The 21,930-nt window shown below is 49.0% G+C and overlaps 1 protein-coding gene across 2 annotated transcripts in view; it reads right to left on the bottom strand.

Annotated features, from left to right (window-relative positions):
- Nucleotides 1–21,930, bottom strand: part of Wwp2 (WW domain containing E3 ubiquitin protein ligase 2) — a 131,209-nt gene that overhangs the window by 2,046 nt on the left and 107,233 nt on the right. For both annotated transcript variants that reach the window (XM_071604906.1, XM_071604905.1), the window contains 14 exons: nt 18,182–18,356; nt 11,636–11,690; nt 8,557–8,638; nt 7,883–8,011; nt 7,396–7,471; nt 7,115–7,186; nt 6,807–6,895; nt 4,951–5,110; nt 3,431–3,564; nt 2,974–3,114; nt 2,199–2,319; nt 1,782–1,886; nt 526–622; nt 269–341 (listed from right to left, as the gene is read on the bottom strand). In XM_071604906.1, the coding sequence (XP_071461007.1) occupies nt 269–341; nt 526–622; nt 1,782–1,886; nt 2,199–2,319; nt 2,974–3,114; nt 3,431–3,564; nt 4,951–5,110; nt 6,807–6,895; nt 7,115–7,186; nt 7,396–7,471; nt 7,883–8,011; nt 8,557–8,638; nt 11,636–11,690; nt 18,182–18,356 (1,509 nt within the window). The remainder of the gene's footprint in view (nt 1–268; nt 342–525; nt 623–1,781; nt 1,887–2,198; nt 2,320–2,973; nt 3,115–3,430; nt 3,565–4,950; nt 5,111–6,806; nt 6,896–7,114; nt 7,187–7,395; nt 7,472–7,882; nt 8,012–8,556; nt 8,639–11,635; nt 11,691–18,181; nt 18,357–21,930) is intronic.

Below are 21,930 nucleotides of genomic sequence, written 5' to 3'. Positions count from 1 at the left end.
GTTCCTAGACCTTCGGGGAGTTAGCAGAGGGAATGGGACAGTGGGAACAACACTAGAAGTGGGCACTTGGGGAAGCAGCTCTTGCCTACTGGAACAAAAGTGTTTCAGTGTGTAGAACTTGGCATGTTACGGCCCACCTCTCCAACCCAAACCCCTATGGCCATGCCAATGTCAGAGTCAAGGCTCTGGAGCTGCCACACATTTGGGGCTGGAAGGAGCTCATCTGGTCTGTGAGGATCCATCACTTCCACCCAACCAGCATGCTCACCAGGTGTGGCTTCTGGGCAGCCAGGTTTCCTTGCCAACCTTGTCGATGCAGAACTTCTGTGGTCCGTTGCTCCCTGTTATCCAAGGCAAGACAACCGTGCATCAACAGAAGTAGCCTTCCCAAAGCAGGGCCCTCCAGCTCCACCCACAGATGCTCAGTCCAGCTCAAGGGGGCCCCAGCTTTTCCCTCTCCCAATGACTTGCTTCCAGTGACTATTGTCCCCAGCCACGGCACCAAGAGGACAATGGAAAACGTACCGATGAGTTCAACAAATCCCCCAACAGGCAGGCGGCAGGTTCCAGTAACAAACTGTAATAGCCGGATTCTTTTTTCATTATCCATCTCCTTCACCACCTGCAATTTCACAAGCCAAGGCACAGTCAAGAAACCCGCTCGGTCTGTGATTCCCTTAACATGCAATGCTTTACCCAGCCAGGGCCCTCTATGGGGATGAGGACACAAAGCCACCTTGGGCAGGGTGACAGCCACCAACCTGGGAAACCTCAAAGTTGCTTCTCTAAGAGGTTGTGTCCATGAGACACCTTGGGTCAGGCATCCTCTTCCTATCCAAGTTCCACTTTAAAAAATAGACTAAAGATGGGAGTGGCTGCTTAATGGGTATAAGGTTTCTTTTTGGGGAAATAATGTATTCTGGAACAAGACAGTGGTGATAGTTGCACAACACTGTGGAGGTTCTATAAATCACTGAATTGTTTGTCTTAAAATATTTAAAATGAACCAAGCATGGTGGCACATGCCTGTAATCTCAGTGACTTGGGGAGGCTGAGAAAAGAAGATTCTAAATTCGAGACCAGCCTCAGCCATTCAGCTAGATTTAGCATCTTGGCTAGACTCTGTTTCAAAATTTAAAAAACAAAAAAGAAAGAAAGAAACAATTTTAAAAAGGGCTGGAATGTAGCAAATTGGTAAAGAACTCCTGGATTGGATCCCCAGTACCAAAAAATACACATAGATATTTAAAATGAACTGAATGTTATGTGAATTTCACCTCCCCAAAAAATTTATACACACGTGGGCACGTGCATACAGACACATATACTAAAGATATGTTACTTTTCTTTTTTAGGTATGCTATACTTCATAACAACAATGGAACCCACACATATAAAGAACGGAAGTCATTAAATACAGGATGACAAGCTCATCCCATTTCTCTGGAGCCTAACACCTGTCTTCCCATCCCATCTGCCATATGACCAATGGCAGCTGTACTTTCTGCATGAAGGTCCCCCCACTCTCCCCCAAAGCACAAGGCTGACCATAACCAACCTCTTGTCACATGTCCTGGCCCCAGTCCAGCCACAACAGCCTCCATTTGCTGGAGGCGGTGTATCCCCTTCTGCAAGTGGGGGAGGTGAACAGCATGCCCAAGATAAAGGGTCCTTAAACCTGAGGTCTAATCAGGTCCTGTTTCCTCTGGGTGACTGCTAAAATATCCCTCCCTGTCACAACCCTTGTCCCCGATCCACTGAGGACAGGAGCCAGGACCCACCTGCCAGAACCACTGGATCTGCTTGCTGTTCTTGGTGTAGTGCCGGTAGACGGTGTTCTTCTGCCAGTCGCTTAGGTCTATCTCCTGCATGCCGCACAGCATCAGCTGCAGCCAGGAAGATGTCAGTGGCCCCAGTGCCAGCCGCTACCCACCGGAAGGGCCTGGGGCCCGTACACCATGTCACTCCTCACTCGCAGGTGAGAGTCCCCAGCCTATTCAACCAGCTACTTTTGCAGGTTCTTTCAATGCCATGGGTAACACCAGCCCTAGTGTCGGGGGCGGGGGCAGAGGACCCCAATGAAAACCATCTTCCCTGCTGCCTCCATCCTGCTGAAGAGTGCTGGTGAGATTCTGTGGGTGCACAGGGAGCACCTCAAGGAGCAGGAGCTGCGGGTCCTAACGACCTTCAACACTCACCTCCAGCTCTTTCTCATCAAAGTAGCGCAACCACTCCAGGGGGGCCACCTCATTGAAGCCATCCAGGAAGGCTTTGGTCTGCTCTTCCACGCCCCGTGTGAAACGCCAGTCAGTCAGCAGCCTAAAGCCAAAGACCAGTCACTGGTGGAGCCCAGGACCCCATGCGCTCCCAGCCTGCCCATGTGACCATATGACACAGCAGCAACAAAGGCTCTGAGAGTCAAATACCAGAACCAGTGTGCTGAAGGCCTGGGCACAGCCTCACAAACCTCACGGTGACCCCGAGGTCCCCCCTCCCACTGCCACTCGCTGAACCTCAAGTGTGTGGAAATGGGGAGATTAAAGGACTAGACCAAGAGGACTGAGGGTCGTACACAGGAGGTTTGCACACTAGCACTGAGACCATGGATTTAAGAACACAGGACATAGCCATCTTCCTGATCAGGGGAGAGATGGCAATGTCTGAGCTAAGCATCGTCCAAGAATTTCCCTGCAGTCGGGAAGTCCCCCGCATGCCTAGCAGAGCAACCAGCAGCAGGTAACCAAGCATCTGGGGCTCCAGCAACCCTCGTGGCATCATCACCTGACCAGCCACAGGCCACCCACCAAGGCAGATGTGACTGGGAGGTTCCTGCAACCTGGGGTGTCCAAGAGCCCAGGAGGGCTCCACTTCAACCAGTGGAGGCCTAGTTGAAGAGGGCACCCAGGAGATGAGAGAACCTGCTGGGTTCAAAGTTCAAACCCCTCCCCATCCCTCCCTGGGGCTGAGACTTACATGATGTACTCTTCCTTATTCTCCTCTGTGACTCGGATGCTCTCGCCACCTTCCTTCAGTTCATGGGTTGTCACCTTGCCCAGGATCTCCATGTCCTGGATGAAGAACAGCTCCAGACCACACTCTTCTAGGTTGTTCTCTCTGGAGCACAGTAGGCCAAGGAGGAAGATGTCCATCTTTGCAGGGTCTTCCTGTGTCTTGCCCCACCTCTCACTTTTAGTGCCCATAGGGAACTAAGGTGGCCTAGAATCCTGAACTGTGGCACAGGACATCTCCTGATGCAAGGAGAGAACTCTAGGACCATCCTACAAGGGACCTAGAAGCTTCTATCTCCATAGGCACTTGGAGGGGCTGGGCAAGTGCTCATCGGCTTCTGCCAGAGGAGCTCAAGGTTACGGGTACCCACTGCCCAGACAGAGCCCTGCCTCCCTCAGCCCTGGGCAAACAAGGGGCTTACTTGATCCAGACAATGGAGTTGTAGAATTCAGGGTCAATAGACTCCAGATCTTTCAGGGTTGGTCTCTTGTTGAGCATCCGCTTGTAGAAAGGGAGAGTGAAGCCTGTGTCGATGAACTTTCCATGGTACAGGGCCTGAGGAAGGAAGACACATGGCAAAGAGGTTTGGCCTTCTTAGGACAGCGCCCAGGGCAAGCTCGTGGATGCTCCACATCGAAGGCCACTGCTACCTCCCCTCCCTGATAGAACCCGAGCAGCCAGGTGCCTCATAGGCAAAGGGAGGGCCCGGAAAATAAGGACTACTCTGTCCTGATTTGGACCTTGGGATGGATTCTCGTTCCACCCTACAGGCCACAGGGACAAGTGGAGCCAGCTCATTGCCTGCACAGCACGCCAGCCAGGCTACTCCCAGGCCAGCAGTGGCCTGCCCCGTGGTCTTAGGGAAGACTTGTTCAAAACAGCTCCAGGTGGCAGCCCTGACTCACTGGTGCTCAGAACTGGTGGCAGAGGTGGCCAAAAATAATGCAGACGCACGGATGGAGACAGCTGGCGGCCAGCAGTGAGTAATAGTCTAGGGTTTCACTAGTCTGTCCCGTCAGCTTTGGGCCAGGCAGGTCTCTAGACCTGGGAAGAATGTGCCCACTCCCGGAGCCTAGCACCTTGGCCAAGAACTTGCAGAGGAGGGGAAGCACCATATTTAGTCACAAACCCTAAGGGCCCTTGGGTCCTCCAGAGAGGGGAGCGGGGCAAGACACTCAGGCAGTCAGGGGAAGAACGGAGGAAAGTCAGCTCTGAAGCATCTCAAGCCACCCAGCAAGCAGCAGGGCTGGCTCTCCGAAGATGCTCACTATGGGGAATTGGCATGACCCTCTCTCCACAGTCACACCGAGCCCCTATTTCTAGATAGATACACACAGACCATGAGCCCTGCCCCAGGATGGGTGCCACCTAACCTGGCATGACCTGTCTACAGCAGCTCTATTCTAAGCCCATGCTAATTCCAAATCCCCTTCCAGAATCCCTCAGTGTCTCAGTGGGACACTCCCAAACACTCCCACCCGCTGCTCAGGACAGACGGTGGCACCTCCCAGAGACAGGCAGTAGGAGGTAGTTACGGATTCACTCCACTCAGCCACTGTCCCACCTCCGCCATGGGGACTCACTTAAGGTAAGTGAAGCCCATGGCCCAGGGACCTACGCAAATCAACACAAGAAATCCTTCAATGACTCCCTGGTACCCCACCCCTGGTGCCACTGACAGTTCCGATTTCTCCAGAACTCTCTCTAGCTCTTTGTATTTTCAGCTTAGGAGATTATGAGGAAGAGGGGTGCGATCCACAGTGGGGGTGCCAGTCCATGGGACTGCTCCTTGGGCCTGGACTGCCTCGGGTGGCCAAGGGCTGGCCTCCTCAGAGGCTGCCTTCCTGGAGCCTCAGTGAAGAGTGAATTTCCCTGGCGCCCTCGGCATGCTCCACCAGGAGGGGGAGGGGGAGGAGGAAGGCACTCCTGGGGCTCCCTTACCATGGCGATGAATCTGCCAATGAAGCGGAAGTAGGTGAGGTGGTCGGGGTTGATGGAGGAGGCGGGGTTGATCTGCAGGCAGTAGTTGTTCTTGCCCGCATATTCAAATAAGCAGTACATGGGGTTGAGCACCTCGTGGGACAGAAGGAAAAACCACTCTCTGTGAGGGAAGAGAGAAAACAGGAACAATGGAGCCTTCCATGCACCCGCACAGCAGTTGTGACTCTGCCATGTGTCTCAGGCAGTCTGGAGACCGTGTCCTGAGAAGCGGAGTCCACCTCAGTCAGTGCCCAGACTATGCAATATTATCAGCTGGGCCATGAGCCAGCTTGGTTCAACCAAGTATGAACCAGGACAACAGCACTTTCAGATGATGCTCAGGAAAACCTGTGTGCATTCCTGTCAGCTCCAGGTGGTACATTCCAGGACTTTTTTCACAACAACCAGACCTTCCAATGGCAAAGGGGCTCCCTGCACCCCGATAAACCATGCACAATTGTGTTGGCTGTGCACTGCAAAAGGGCCCTATGTTAAAGTATCATAGACATGCACATTTATTACAATTTTTCTGCAAAAGTGCTGTATGACAGCAACCTCCACCCTACCTGAGTAGGCAGCATAGGTGAACAGTGGTTACATGTTCCCGAGTCCTGAACCACGACAACTCTGTGATTCATGCTACCTCCAGGTCACAGACCTCATTCCCACTTGCTCTTACACTTCACCACCCCCTCACCCCCACCCCATCACCACACCCTTTCCCACACTTCCACATGCATCTGAAGCAACACCGTGCCTCAGCATTTATTTGCACCCTATGTACAAGCCTCAAGTTAGAATTCAGAGTCCTTTTGGGCTTGAACTAAGCCGGCTGGGGGACACCCCAGGGGCTGGTCCCTGGCTGCTGGGCTGTGTGTGGCTGGGTCGACGAGGAGTCCGATGCAGAGGGTGCCCCAGTATCCTGTCCGTGGTTCTACCCTGTGGTAGAACAGCATGACGTAACCTACCATAGGGTAAAACCACTGGCAGGACACAGAGAGAAAGAAACACAGGGCGGGAGCCACACCAGAAGCCACCTAGCAGAGCTTGGGACCGAGGTCACCATGGGAAAAGAACAGTCCATCCACAGGGCCAGCGCAGAAGGCAACACCACCAGCAAACAGAGCACCAGAAGCGAGTCAACCCAACACCAAGTGAGAAGACAGCCCACACCGTGAGGGTCAGCGAGCCCGGCGGTCCGCGGCCAAGATGCTCCTCTCTGTTGAGCCTTGTGCCCTGTTGTCCAAGGCAGTGCTTTCCCAGAGAGCCTGTGGACCTTTGCAGGTCGATTGGGGTGAGGGTAAGATAGTGCTCTGACTTCTTTCTAGGGTTACATTAGCCATTTTAACTTTGTTGACCCCGGACACTTGACGTGCAGCTGAGTACAGATCAAGACCTCTGATCACGACAGCTCTCCCACGCCATGCACTCTCAGACACTTGACTTCCCTGCTCTGGATGCCTCGAGAGGAAGGGAAGTCTAGGGCCAAATTTAAGGGACATCCACACAGCTGCTCAGCCTCTGTCCATGGACACAGCTGGACTGGTTAATAGAAACAATGACACGGGGGCTGGTGAAAGAGCCATGTCCTGAGCCCGTCCCCAGGAGCCCCAGCCTCTTGGGACCCAGTAACCAAAGGGCTAATGCCTGACCCTGCTCCAGCACCCACTGGGACTGGCCAGAGTGACATTTAGAACATCACCCCAGTGTCCCCTACTGAAGATGCAGAAGAGCTTTGGGAATGAATGTAAGGTGAAGGTGGCCTTCTGGCCACAGGGAAGAGGGAGGCAGCGCTCTTCCAGGGCACCCGAGCTCACCTGGCAATGCCTCCATAGTCCAAGCCCTCCTCACCACGCATTATGATGTAGAGGCGGCGGCGCAGGTCGTAGGGTTTCATGTTCATGATCTGGAGAGAGAATGCGTCTGGCCAGCAAGTAGGGGAGGGGGTGCGGGGGTCGCGGGGAGACAGGGGACACTGAGGCATACTGTCTAACAGACAGGCTTCCCAAGGCTCAGGCCTGGAAACCCTACAATGTGGGCTCAACAGGTCGTGCGACAGAGGAGGCATTAGCAGAAGGAGGGCTAGCTCCTGCCCCAAATCTCGACACCATGATTATTCTCTAACCTGCTGGAAAGAATCCTCAAAGAGTGTCTGCCTGGAAACACTGATCTTCACATGACTGGGTAGGGCATTTGACTGAAAAGAAAAGGAAAAACTTCAAATCAGAATCCCATGGGGTATCTGCTCACTGTGGTCTCCTGTCTGTAGAAATAGGCATCTCCCCAAGGATGGGAACGGGCTTGCTCCCTTAAGACAGAGGCATTCCAAGGCCTGAGCTGGGCCGGGAAATTTGGCTGAGAGACTGCAATAGCCCACCTCAACGGGGCCCCAGAACCAGAACTCACATGACAGAGGAAGCGGAACTGGTGATATTTCCACCGAAAACTTCGGTCGTAGGCACCGGGGGATCCTTGTTTGGTCCTGGGAAGAGCAAAGGTGTTCGAGAATCTTTGTGATTTTTCAAAAATATAAACAACCTGTCTTTGTCAGCCCTAGGGAAAGGTGATGCTGTGTGAATTTAAAGATGAGTACAGTAAAGCAAAAGAGAAAGGAAGTGTCCGCCGTTAAGAGCGCCTAAGAGTCAAAAAGAATATCTAGAAACAATGCCAGACCTCTTGCTTTCAGAGAAATATTACTGGTACTGTTTGTATTGCCCCTTCCTCAATAGGACTGCCCCTTCCTCCCATCCCTTTGAGGTGAGAACAACACTGACCACTAGAGAGCAGTGAGCAGCACAGTGGTCATGGGAACCAGAGCTGGCCTCCCCAAGCCAGCTGAACAGGACAGAGGCCTGTGCTGAAGGACGCTGCTATTGCCTGTGAAAGTTCTTACCCAGACTCAAATCCTGGGCGAGGATCCTTGAAGGTGGTGGTACGAGTATTATGGTCCACAAAGTACCGCACCCCCTCGCTGGTGTACTTCATCTCCCATCCTGGGGGCAGAGCTGGTTCCTGGATCATCCTGGAAGCATAAGAAAAGAGGGTGCAAAGGCTAGCCCTACCTTCTGGGCCTCTGTTTAGGAGGCTGGGGTCCTCCAAGTGCTTCTCTGTTTCAATCAGGATCTGTACAGCCCGTGACAGGGCCCTCAAAGGTAGGTACCTGGCATGACCCAACTTGTGAAGACCTAAGACATAAGCAAAAATACCAGCCTGGGTGGATGGCATTAGTCTGAGTGGACACCAGAAATCCTATGACACCAAGTGCCCAGCCCTGCTTCTTGTGGAAGCTGGGGGTTCCTTCATATCTTTTCAATCAAATTCTCAGCACCCTACTCAATCAGTACTGAGAACTGCAGCACCTGCTGGTGGCCACCCTCCACCCACTGGGAAGGTCTATCTGAGGAAACACTTTCCAGCTCTCATTAAGCTGACACTATATCCTGAGGGTCTCAGGGCACTTGTATATGGCTAAAGTCTCCCAACATCAGCATTGCAGGGTGAATGCAGTCCCAGACCCCCTGGACAATGCTAGAGCTGCACAGAAGCATGGCCTGACCCAGTCCTCACCCCTGGGTCCGAGGGTCCTCCCACTGGGTAGTGCGCGTGTTATGGTTCACGTAGTACACCCGTCCATTGTCCTGTCTCTTCTCTGCCATGGGAGAAGAAAGGAGAGCGAGCACAATCAGAGTCAAACATCATAAGTCAGTACCTTCCCTCAGCTCCCCTGTCTGGGCGCTGGGTCTCAATCTCTGCCCCAGGAGTCAACCTGTTGGAGAAGTTTAGCTTGCTAAAGCCTGGCTCACTCACACTTGGCTCTGGGATAAAGGACAAAAAGAATCTTTCCCTGTCGTTGACGGGAGGGATACATACAGTTCCAACCTCTGCGATTGTTTGGCTTGTCGGAGGGAAGGGGTGGTGTGGCGGCACTGAGGGGGGCAGCCTGGCGGAACCAGAGGCATAATTGCATCCAGCTGTGTGCAGTAGGGACACCCTGCCAGCCTCCCCCCAGCCCCAGAGGGTGGGGTAAGCCACCAGCGCCAAGTGGGTGGGAGAAAACACCGAGGCAAAGCTCCAAACTCCAACGAAGTCACCTTCCTCGGGAAGTTCCTGAGCCTTCCTTTCCTGAGTCTGTCCCAGAAACAAATGATGCTGATGGCTCTCTCTCTTTTACAAAGACAGAGTGAAATTGAAGAAAAGACAATAATCAGTTCCAGAAACTACAGGGAACCCAAAAACTGAAAAGAAGCAGAACTTCTTCTGAAGCCCCCACCCCAGGACCAGGCTGCACTAGTCCCAGTTTTGGCCCCCAACCCATCTCCGTTCTGCCTTAATGCTATCTAGTACACAACTGGATTTCTATACATACAGACGTTATTTGTCAATCACACCTTAGCAAAGCTGGGAAAATACGGTAGAAAGAACAGGAGGCGGCTGGAACGCTGCAGAGCTCCCCTACCAGACAGCATGGGACCAGCGCAGAAGGCAGGCTTGCCAGAGGTTCCTGAGGGACAAGCCGCTCTCAGTCCAGGAGCTACTGCTTTGAACTAGCTCCTCCATGGCTGCTCTGCAAGGGGCCAAAGCCAAGGCCAACCACCAGGCCAGGGGATCTGTCCAGCAGGCTTGAGGCCTGGTTCATCATGGCTGGCACTGCCTCTATGCAGGGGCCTCTGCCCACCGAGCAGCCTCACTGTGTGCAATGAGAGGTGAGCCCTTCGATGAGCACAGCTCCACCTGGATCCAGGATCAAATGGTCTCCGGAGCATTTGTCACATGCCCAAGGGCAGAACTGCCCAGGTGCAGACATGGATCTAACCCCACAGTGTCCCAACTCCCAGAGGAGTGTGTGGGGACCACCATGGGGTCTTCCCTGGTTTGGCAGAAAGGAACCCAGGATCTGAGGGCAGCAGGAACACCAGCAGGCTGGCCGTCAGTGATGCTCTATTTGACCTGGCTGCTCTATCTTTTCTTCCCCTCCCTAGGGAGGCAGCAACCCCTGCCACAGACCAGGGGATGTCAACATGGAGCCCAAAGGAAGGTTTCCCGGACTCTGGTCACAATGTTCTTTTTCTCATTTTGAACCATCACGCGTTACGTGGTGTTTTCCGATTGTTTATGAACAGCAGTGTCTAACCAATACTCCCCTATTCCCATCTCAAATATTTTCCCACTTAGCACCTAGGAGGGCTTACTGGTGACCATCATCTAGCAAAATTGCTACAGAAATAAACGCACTGTCTGGACTCTACCACCTGCCTCTACGGAGCCAGAAACAAATGCAGGACCCTGGCTCCAGGTCACCCACTGCCAAACAGCATTATAGATCCTTCTTTAGGCTGATGCGCTTTCCCTGTCTATGCAAGGACTGAAGAGGCTTTGCCTTCTCACACTAGACTTGCTGCAAATCCCTGAGATAACAATGACCACCCATTGGTCCTGGGAGCCAGGCAGATCATCTGTGAGCACAGGGATTCCCAAACTGGAAATCAAGAAACATATGGAAGCCTCACTAACTGATATTTCCCACTGGAAAGACAGAAGAAGGTCCTCTTGGAGCATGGTGGTAATTGGCTAAGTTCAGGGGAGTTGATTCACCTCTTAAATTACTACCAGAGAGCAGCTGTGTCTGCATCCAGAGGATACAGCCCAAAACAGAACTTCTCTAGGCAGGTGCCCATCCTATCATTGTCCTCCTCCCAGAACACACCTGCCCACCTCTGTGGGAAAGAGTACCCAATGCAGCTTAACACCAACTGTGAACACCACCAACCAGCAACAACTGTCTTCTGCTGGCCTCACCAATAAATTAAAGATCACACCTGCTGATTCCTGTGAAAACTGCCCTCTTCAGGCTCAGGGGCTCTTGCAGGGTTGAATAAAACCCTGCCCAGTTCATAGAGCTGCACCAGTCTCACCATCCTTAATGATCCCTTTTTACATGGCCACTCCTTCCTAGAATAGCCTTGAAGCCCGTAATCTCTCCTAAAGCATGGATACCCGTCTCTTAACTCATTCTTGGCAAATTGCACCCAGGACTCGGAAGAGGTAAGAGGAGCTAACAATGACAAGAAAACCCAGCATGGTGTTATTAACTAGCAACACTGTATTTTCAGAACCACTAGCCCGTGCTCAATCTGCTTCCCCGCGGCCTCTTTCAGAGCTGTGTCACAAATAAGAAAGTGGCTGCTATTAGTCAAAATTAGGCTGAAGTTTTCCAACATGTCAGAGGCAAAGAAAGGGTCATGAGGGTGGCTCTCCCTCCAGCCAGAGTTACAGACCCAAAACATGGCCATCTGGAAATCAGTGTCAAAATATTTTAGTGACAGGATAGATTCCTGAGACACCTAGAAACTCAGGACCCAAACTCAACAGTCCTATAGCTACTTGGGGATGTCTTTCTTAGGGTCACACTCCTTTACTTGTGGCAGGTTGAACGCTACAGAGGCACATGGGAGCTTGGCTTCTCCTCCACGCTGCCAACTCCATTACTGGTCATGGCTCAGGCTGGGCATCCCCAAAGTGTGTGCTGGAGGTAAGTGACACAGGAAACTGAGGGGTGGGAGCAAGGACAGAAGACACGCAGGAGAAGAGGACAGAGCATCTGGTCCTCATACCAAGGGCTGAGGGCACAGAAGAACTCAGTACTTACCCCAGCCAGGCGGGAGCGGGCCCAGGGGATCATGGTCAACTGAAGGATTCGAAGACTAAACACAAGAAACACAGCAGAACACAGAGGTTAAAAAAAAGCCACCAGTTAAAAATAAATAAATCTATAAAAATAAAAATGCTAATGACTCACTTCCACATTTCAATACTTCACAGAGGATGCAGGGAGCCTCAGGTGGCATCTGCTCCTCTCGAAAGTCTTTGTTTTTAAAAAAAAAAAAAAAAAAGAACTCTGCACAGAGAGCCCAAATGAGTTTGGGGAAGGGTGAGCGAGGGGGAGGAAGAGGTGTGCAGAGGAAGGCGGGCCAGGGCGGCAGATGCAGGAACCAGCCGGGCATGGCAGGAGGGCTCCGGGCAGGGCAGCCCGACTAGCTAGCTCGCCCACGGCCTCTGCTCTGCTCCTGCCCGCGACGGCCAAGGCGACTGAAATCACCACCACCTCCAACTTTCTCCAAGAACCACACACGGGAGGGGAAAAAATATCGCAGGCCTTTCCAATGAAATCATTCCCACAAGCCCTGCCCACGCCCAGAGCTTCCTGGCTGGGGCGGGACCCTCCTCCCTCTACCTCAGGTCCAGCCCCCACCGCCTCCTGGGTGTGCAGCATCCACCCAGACTGAGGGTACATTCATGCCCCAAGCCCCTCACCTCCCCCAGGAATGTTTTCCTTCCCCTTCACAAAGCACCTTTATTCTTCCCTGCCTGTACCTCAAGTTGCTTAGTGTTCTCTGTCTGCCTGTCTGGGGAGGGGGGCGGGGGCAGGGTGACAGGAGAGAGAAGGGGGAGTCGGCTCCAGGACTTCAGGGTTGCTGTTTACATTAGAGCCCCCACCCCCAGCCTAATTCTGCTCCAAGGTCTCTGGGGAAGGGCTGCAGAGGATGGAGGTTCTCAGATCCTCCGGGGCAAGAGGGGTGCTGTCAAAAACTTTTCATAGTTAAATAAAACAAGGATTGTTCTGCTTATTCTCCCCCTACCCCGAAGCATTTTTATTTCACTTACTAAAATTTAATCGTTATATTAGGGGATCAAGTTCTAAATGCAGACTTCAGGCTGCCGGGCTGGCCCCATCTGGGGTGATGGAGCCACACACGGGCAGGAGGATGAATGGAGCTCAGTGTTGGCTTGAGCAAACATTGGTAGAGCTCGACTGCCAACGAACCCCTTTTTGCAGCCCTCCCTCCATCCCAACTGAAAGGACAGAGAAACTTTCTTTCCAAGGTGGCAACACAAGCTCCTCTTCCAAGCAAGTTCCAACAAAGACGTTTAAGTCTTGAAGCCATAGGTTCCTTCATGGGACAGGGCCCCCTTTCAGCTCAGGTTCTCCTTCCCACATGGAATGATACTGCACAAAGGCCGGGAAAGCTGGCCTGGATTTAGGGGATTGATTTAGGGGATTTAGGGCAGTTACCACCAGCCTCCAGGATGGGCTTAATTATCTCCATCACAATTCACATTTATCTAACTACTGAAAAGCATCCCCCCAACTCACAACAGTCATTTTGGTGTGTGTTTGGAGGGGTTGGGGGTGATGGGGCACAGCATCTCATCAAATCCAAGTTCCTTCAACTCTGGGGAGAAATCAGCTACCACCTGGTTCCAACTGAGCTTCAGTGAGCTTATAGTCATTTTTTGCTTAACTCTACAAATCAACAGACCAGAAGGTCTTTGCTGACAGCATTGAACCAGGAATAAAAAGTATTTATCTGTCTTTTTTTTTTTTTTTTTCTTTTTTGTCCCTGAGGATTGAGCCCAGGGCCTCACACATGCTAAGTGAGTGCTCTACTCCTGAGCCTCTCTATCCCTGCCCTTTAAAAAACAAAAACAACAGCAGAAAACCATTTAACAGTACTAGGGATCAAACTCAGGAGCATTCCACCTCTGAACTCCACCCCCAGCACTTTTTATTTTGAGACAGGGTCTCACTTAAGATGCCCAGGCCTCAAACTTGCAATCATCCTGCCTCAGCCTTCCAAGTAACTGAGAGGAGAGGCATAGGCCACCACTCCTAGTTTTTTTCTTTTCTTTTTTTTTCTCTTGAGACTTGGTCTTGCGGTGCCCAGGCTAGTCTTGAACTGTTGATACCAAGTGATCCTCCCACCTCAGCCTCCTGGGCACATGGGACTACAGGCATGTGCTTATCAGCCTTTTCCTGGATCCTTGTCTTTTTTTCTTTCTTTTTAATATCCCAACACACAACGTTGGTTCTCTTTCATTCAATTGAATTTTCACGTAGTTTCCTTGGTATCCTTCCATTCTCACCGAATCAGAGCCCTGCTAGCTGCCCTCCCCACCTTTAAGGGAAGAGAAGAGCAGACAGATGGGGAAGAGAAAGACCAGATATCGATGAGCACAAATAACATGAAATCAAAATCAATGGAGGCTCATGCTCCTAGGACTTTACTCCTAGGACTTTACTAGCAAAGCACTTGACTATATTGGATATTTCTTCCCTAAGGTACTTAATACAACTTGAAATAAAAGAAAACCTGAAGGAAAGAAGTAATTAGAAGTTGAGGAGAAACAAAAAAATAAAGAAGCCATCATGGCCAGAAAAGTCAAAAACCCCATGCCTCCGATGAGTCAACCATCAGCCCCTTCTCTTCTAAGCATACTTCCCTGAAATAAGGGAATCCAAAGTGTCTCATGGTGCAGAGCCATAAAAATGCACAAATAGAGCAAGGAAGATTACTACCAGAAGAAAGATCCTGGGATGTGCAGGTAATTCCAAGGGATAGGTCAGCATCCTTTATGACTGGAACTCAAAAGGAGTACAGCTGAACCATTTTCCCGGGGAATGTTCCCGGGTTGGCAGATCTGGGGTGCAGGCCATGAGCCAAACAGCTCACGTGAATTCAAGTCTCTTGGGAACTAGGCACAAAGTCCCAGTAATATTTTAAGATACAAATTCAGAAATAAAGAATGTCTAGCAAACACAGCCGAGGGCAAGAAAGGTTCTGGGAAGGGCGTAAAGGTTGCAACGAAGAAGGAAGGCATCAGGGTTGTTTCTTTGCAGGATGCACTCAGTGAACTCAGAACAAAACACGGGTTCTGGAGAATTCCGTCTGAGGGGCTCTCTGCAGAATAAGGAGCAAGTTGTCAGTTTCTGAATAGTGCAATTTGATTCCACATGATAGGAGCCCCAAAACCATCAGTATGAGCCCTGCAGACCCTGGCTTCTTCTTTTAGTCACAAGGTGGGAGATGGACAAAGTGGAAATAAAAATAGAGGTGCCCTGGAAACAGTAGGCTGCACGATGGGTCCTGGCACAATGGCACAGCACACAGTCATGTGTGCCAGCATCCTCAATGGACCACAGCAGGAACTCAAACGTGGGACCAAAGGAGAGTGCAAGGGTGAAACAAAAGTACAGGCACATTAGGAGTCAGGGAAGGAAAACCTGCCAGAAATATGGAGAACAACAACTTAGAGAACATGAAAACGATGTGCATGGAGGCAGACAGCAGGAAGGAACGACAGGAGACTGCAATCTGGGATTCCCTTGACTCCCATTTTGAACTGTATTTCATGTTCTCTGCAGTGCAGCAAAGAACGAGGTCTCAGTTTAAGCTCAGCAAGAGGAGGAGGAGGGGAAACTGCCAGTACAGTATCAGCTCTTAAGTCTTCCGAGTCAAACCCTGGGCCAAGGCCAAACCCCAAAATAACTGTATGAAAGCAACCCTTCTTGCTTGTAACCAGGACATGGCACCATAGCAAACAAGAGGGGAAAACCAACTCCAGAGGGGGAGAAAAAGCAACAGAGAGACATTGAGAGCAGACCAAAAACAGATTCCCACCATATTTTTCAATATAAGCCTTGTTTCTCAGAGAAAAGGTAACCCCTAACCCTAGGCAGAACCCTCCTATGTCCCCAGCTGAGCTGAGAAAACCGTTTTAGATTAAGGGAAAAAAAATTGCATTGAATTTTTACTTCTTAGAAGCCCTCCAAGTCAAACTTCTACCTCTATAAGCCTGAAATTATGTCACAGAAATGAGAGGCAGGCAACACAAAGAATGTTCCATAAAGACCAAGGGGCTGTAAGCACCAGAAGCTGTGAATCCTACCTCTAGAACACCAAACATTTCAGTCAACCTATGGAACCTATTTGATGTATGGTATCCATTAAAGGAATTTTTTTTCTTAATTAAAGAAGTTGGACAATCAGGGAGAGAAAACCATGTGAAACCCCAAGATGTATCCTTGTCAAAGGACAGATCAAAAAAGAAAGATGCTCCAGATCTTTCCAGTTTTGCAGCCAGGACCACCCAAGAAAATGGCAGGCAAAGCTTTTGGGAACAGGCTCAAGAGGAACAATCTCTGAAATGCAGAGAGTGATGAGATTGCATCCAATTTTGAAATAAGCCAGAAGTGGATGCCAGGCATGCTGTGGGATGGGCAGCATGGCATAAAGACAAAAACAGTGCTGTACTTGGCAAGACCACCAGGGCATCAGCAGCTGTAGGAGGACCCTGGAAGCAACTTCATATGATAAATACCTCACTTTCTGCTCATCAAATTGTGGTCCTTCTCAGTTTCCTCACTTTCTGATGAGCAATCAGGCCCCATAGACAAAAGGGACTAGGTCACCAAGGGAGATGTTCCCATGATTTAAGGCTGATGATGGAGCTCCTGCTTTGGATGATCGGGGAAGAGCCACAAATGAAGGCAAAAGTGATTTAAATTTGTTTTTTAAAAAAAGATTGCTATTCAATTAAATAGAATTAAAGATTTTCTGAGCATCTAACTAGGATAGAATTTAACTTAGAAATGGATTATAGGATTAAAATTCATTCCAAATAGAAACAAGGTTATACGTGGTAATTAAAAGTCCTGGTCCAGCTCAAAATGCCATCAGTCTGCAATACACTGACCCATCCTGTGCCTCCATGAACCTGACCTTGAGCTCTAGGTGCCCTGGAAAACACAATCAGAGCTCCAGTTTGGAAATCCACCTCTCCCTGGCAGAGAGCCTATGTAGCAGGACTCCTCCCAGTTCCAGGTCACTGGTGGAGGCTCCAATGAGATGGAGGCTCCAGGAAGTGGGGCTGGGGGCTTCTACAGGGCATAGTGTAGGAGACCATTAGATGATTGGGACCAGCACACCATGAATTCTGGACTAGAAGGTTTAAATGTTATTCTGTGGGTAATGACCACAGAGGGTTTGAGCCAGCACAGTGATGCAATGAGAGTAAGGCTTTTGAAGACTGCTCTGGTTGGGAACAGGCAGGACAGACAAGGGAATGCCAGCAGAGGCGACTCTGACAACTCGGACAGGAGGGAACAAAGAAAGATTTACCATCACATAGGAGACTGTTTTGTTGTTGTTGTTGTTGTTGTTTTTGAAGGGAAGATACTAGAGATTGAACTCGGGGGCACTCAGGCACTCAATCACTGAGCCACATCCCCAGCCCTATTTTGTATTTTATTTAGAGACAGGGTCTCACTGAGTTGCTTAGTGCCTCGCTTTGGCTGAGGCTGGCTTTGAACTTGTGATCCTCCTACCTCAGTCTCAGGAGCCAATGGCATTATAGGTGTGCACCCACCATGCCCAGCTAGGAGACTGATCTAAACTTAGGGTCTACAAAGTTTGTAAAGGGCCATTCTATAAATGTCTTAAGACTTAGAGGGCTATTCCATCTCTGATGACTACTCAACTCCACTGCAATAGCACGGAAGCAACCCCAGTCAGCATATAAACTGGGTGTGACTGTGTCCCAATAAAACTTTATTATTGGGGCTGGGGATGTGGCTCAAGCGGTAGCGCACTCGCCTGGCATGCGTGCAGCCCGGGTTCGATCCTCAGCACCACATACAAACAAAGATGTTGTGTCCACCGAAAACTAAAAAATAAAAAACAAAATTAAAAAAAAAAACCTTTATTATCAAAACCAAGTGGTGGTGGGGCTGGGGCTGTAGCTCAGTGGCAGAGCACTTACCTACCATGTGTGAGGCACTGGGTTTGATCCCTAGCACCACATAAAAATAAACAAATAAAATAAAGGCATGCTGTTCCATCTATAATTACAAAAAAAAAAAAAAAAAGCGATGGGCCAGTTTGGCCCCTGGGCTATCGTTTGTTTTAAAGGTCCTCCATCCTTGAGAATCTGTCACATAGAAAGATCTAAAGAAAAAAAACATAGCAGCAGTAGAAAAAGAAGAACTGGGTGACTGCTTCCATTCAGAAAGGTGAGGAATGGACAAAGTCAAAACTGACTTTCAGGTTTCAAGTCAGGGAGAATGGACTGAAATGAAGAGGATAGAAAAGAAAGTCAGTCTTGAAAGAAAGTCTGTGAATTTAGCTTCAGACATGTTTATTTCTTAAACCAGAGGCTGGACATGGAGTCTCTAAGTTAGAAACACTGGAATTTGAGGAATCTCACGGTGATGAGTAAAATCCCCAGGGTCAGAGCACTGACGTCTCCAGCCATTGCTTCTGTGCTCACCACTTGGGTCTACAAAGAACACGTGAGGTTGTACATTCTCAAGTGCAGGGAGGCTGCCCTCCCTTGTAGCAGGCCCCTGTCCTCTCACCTGGTAGAGGAATCTCTGGCTGAAGTGCTGCATGGCCCCCTGGAGCTGATTCCTCTGTGACTGCCACTGTTCGTAGTTCCGCACATATTCAGCTGTTGGTCGCTGCCAGGTGGTGGTCCGAGTGTTGTGGTCCACATAGTAAAACCGCCCTCGCGGGTCTGTGCGTTTTTCCCAGCTGGAAATATTCAGTTTAGAATGAATATAAGGACTACCCCACCCTCACCAATTTCTAGAAAAATCTCAGGATGGATGTCAAGGAGGGACCAAGGGAAGGCCAAGTGCAGCACAGGAGCTTGGATGCACAGCAAGGCAGGCCCCTCCTTCAGAGGCCAATGGGGCTTAGATGATCATGGTAGATTGTGGTTATCCCAGCAGCCTCCTGATTTCCATCTGGGGATCCCTGTAGCTCTGGGGAAACTGATTCTGTTCCCAGCGCCGCAGATGAACAACTGGACAGGGAGTGGGCATGTGATCCAATCTGGAACAATCAAGATGGAGCTCAGCACTTTTGCTAGTATCGGGGAAAAATATAGTCTCTGGGTCTATCTAACTTCGAGTGAGGAAGCATACAGTCCTGGGAGCCAATGGTCATCATTTTGAACCCAAACATAGTTTGAAATTGACCCAGAAGATGGCAGAGCAGAAAAATGGAAGAAAAACCAGCTCCTGGGTAATACTGTTGAGCCATCAGATCAAACTTCACATGAAATCAGGATTTATATCTAGAATTTTCAGTTATATAAGCCATTAAATTTCCTTCATTATTTAAGCAATTAGATACTAATTTTTGTTACTTGTGACTGAAATCATCCCAATATAAGGTGTCCATGGAAACATTTGTATGGTCTTGGGAAGAAGAGTAGGACTCTTCATGTTATCTTTGGTGAGGAAGCGACCTTTCCAAAGTTGGTTCTAACATACCCACAGACAGGGAGGGGCCCCAGTCAGAAAGCAGAAAGTCTCAGCTGCACTTGGTAAGCATAACTTGATTTCCACACACATGGGGAAGAAGCGACCAAAAGAACTAGGAGGGAACTTTCCAGCAAGATGGAAGTTTTCTACATCTTTTTTTATTTTTATTTTTTGGAGGGGGCGAGTAGAGTACCAGGGATTGAACTCTGGGGCACTCAACCACTGAGCCACATCCCCAGCCCTACTTTGAATTTTAATATTTAGAGACAGGGTTTCTCACTGGTGCTTAGCGCCTTGCTTTGCTGGGGCTGGCTTTGAACTGGCAATCCTCCAGAGCTGCTGGGATTACAGGCATGCGCCACGGCACCCAGCTAGTTCTCTATATCTTGACGGGGGTGGGTTACACGAGGGAATGCATTTGTCAAACCTGGGAAATACAGCACTGTGCCTCTCACTGTATGTAGATAATACCTCAGAGTTAAAAAGTGAGCTTGGATCTAATCAAGCCAGCTTATCTAGCTACCAGCTTATAGGAAAGACAAGGGACAGAGGAACATATTCCACAACACCACAAGGTCATAATCAGCCATATCCGAAGTAAAAGAAATTCTACAAGACAAATGCTAAGGTTCTTCAACAAATAAATGGACTGAAAAAAAAAAATAACAAAGAACAGGGAAACTTATAGATCAAGAGAGACTTAAGAGACATATTAGCCAAAAGCAATGTGTTGACCTTGGGGTTGGATCTGATTCAAACAAGTCAAGTATAAAAATATTTTTAAGACAACTGGAGACACGGAACATGACTGTGTATGACATAACATAAAGAAATGTTAATAATTGTGGTGGGTTAGATGAGTGTTTTTGAAAAATCTCATTTTTTTTTTAGAGACATACATGATATATTTTGGGATTGAAGGATATGATGTCTAGAATTTGCTTTAAAATTCATCAGGTCCTCCCCTGAAAAGCAGCAAGTCAGATGAGACAAAATGGTTTTAATTGTTAGAACCAGAAGAGGGTTGCAAAGGATTCACTGTACTACTCTTTCAAGTTTGAAATATGCTTGAACTTTTCCATCAGAAGTTTGAAAAACCAAGAGGGAAGTAAAGGATTAAAAAAAAAAGAAAGAAAGAGACACCAACAGAAGAAAACAGGACTAAGATTATGCAAAGGGAAGCTAATGGAGATTACGCGGTATCACCCCACACAACTGCAGATCCTGCTCCCTGACTCCTTTCTCATTTCTGCTCATCTGGAGTTTTATGTCACTTGCATAATCATTATGATCCCTTCATAATGATCCTTGATGTTCTGAGTTAGCCTCTCAGTTGGCTTTTTTGCCATCATTTCAATAATCTTTTCAATTTAAAACTCATGACCTCACTAAAAGTGGTCTCCCCTCAAGCAGTTCCCAGACCCAGTGGCCTGCTCCCAGATTGGATCTGGATCCTACCTGCCACCAGACAGCCGTACCTTGATAACTTACTGTCCCTCTGTATTCAACTAAATGCTACAGCTCTCCCCATATCTAAGTCTTCCCCACATTTTCTTCCCAGGGATGATACTGTACCACATTGTCCTTGCTGACTTCAGAATATCACTCAGTCCAAGTGCTTCTTGTTTTGTTGTCTCTCTGCCCTTGACTTTCCATTTCAATATCCAGCCTGTACCACCTCACCCCTGGACTACAGCAGCCAACCTGAGCTAATGTCCCCATGCAGAATCAGACTATAAACAGCCATCAAAACTACCACATTGGGTTGGCTTCAAGGTCCTGTTGCTGCTCAAAAACACTATAGGCTCCTGCCACCCATAAGCCAAGGTCTGTTAGTTAGCACTCAAGACTCACAACAATGTGGAGCTATCCACCACTCTCATAGCTTCTCCAAAGTAGTCATTTGTATTATTATCAAAGAAATCACCTCTTTATGGCTTTCAAATGTGAACAGGACAACAAGGTATATAATGAAAAATATGAGCCCCATTGCTCATTCCTGGTCCCCAGAGGAAACTACTTTCAACTCTCACCCGCTTCCTCTATGTATGTATGTATGTATGTATATCCATGCCTCTAAACATCATGCCGTTCCATTATTTATTTCCCTGTGTTCCCTGTTCCTTATGGACTTTCCACTATATAAGAGAATCAAGTTATTATATTCTATCCCTCATTACACACACTGCCATCTCCTCTCCTCATCCTTAAATATGGAAAATCATTATTAAATCAATATTCAGCATTTATATTGTGATGACACAGAATACTAGAAACACACTTCCTACTCAGGTAACTCTTTTGCTTTTCTTCTGGAGGTAAGAACTGCCTTGTTTCTTTCTGCTTGGCTTCAAGAACCTATCACTAATTCAGCCCCAGATTAAAATACAATATGAAGCTGAGCCAGTGGATGGCAAAGCAGAAGAACAGAAGAAAAGCCAGCTCCCTCATAACATCGTTGCCCCACTAGATCCAGCTTCACTTGAAATCAGGACTGACTCTAGACATAATCTCGATGTCATCTAGATGTAATGTCTAGATATAATCTAGGTGGCATCAACCCCCCAGCCACATCTTTTCCACACTCTTCATCTAATTTGTATACTGCTCTCCATCCTCGTCCTGAGCTGTCTCTCCTCTTCCTGCTAGAAACTTCCACGTTCTCTCAGTTGAGGCCCCTGTGTCCTACATCCCATGGCTGCTTCTTCCTCTGCTTCCTCTCATTTGGTGGAATAAACGATCTAGGAGACTCCGATGAAGGACACACCAAAGTTAATATTTTGAAAGCCAGAATATCTAAAGATGCCCTTATTTGTACCCTCATACTTCAATGTTAA

The sequence above is a fragment of the Marmota flaviventris genome, chromosome 18 (genome assembly GCF_047511675.1).
Source record: "Marmota flaviventris isolate mMarFla1 chromosome 18, mMarFla1.hap1, whole genome shotgun sequence".
NCBI lineage: Eukaryota > Metazoa > Chordata > Mammalia > Rodentia > Sciuridae > Marmota > Marmota flaviventris.
This window is presented reverse-complemented; position numbering and strand designations above follow the sequence as displayed.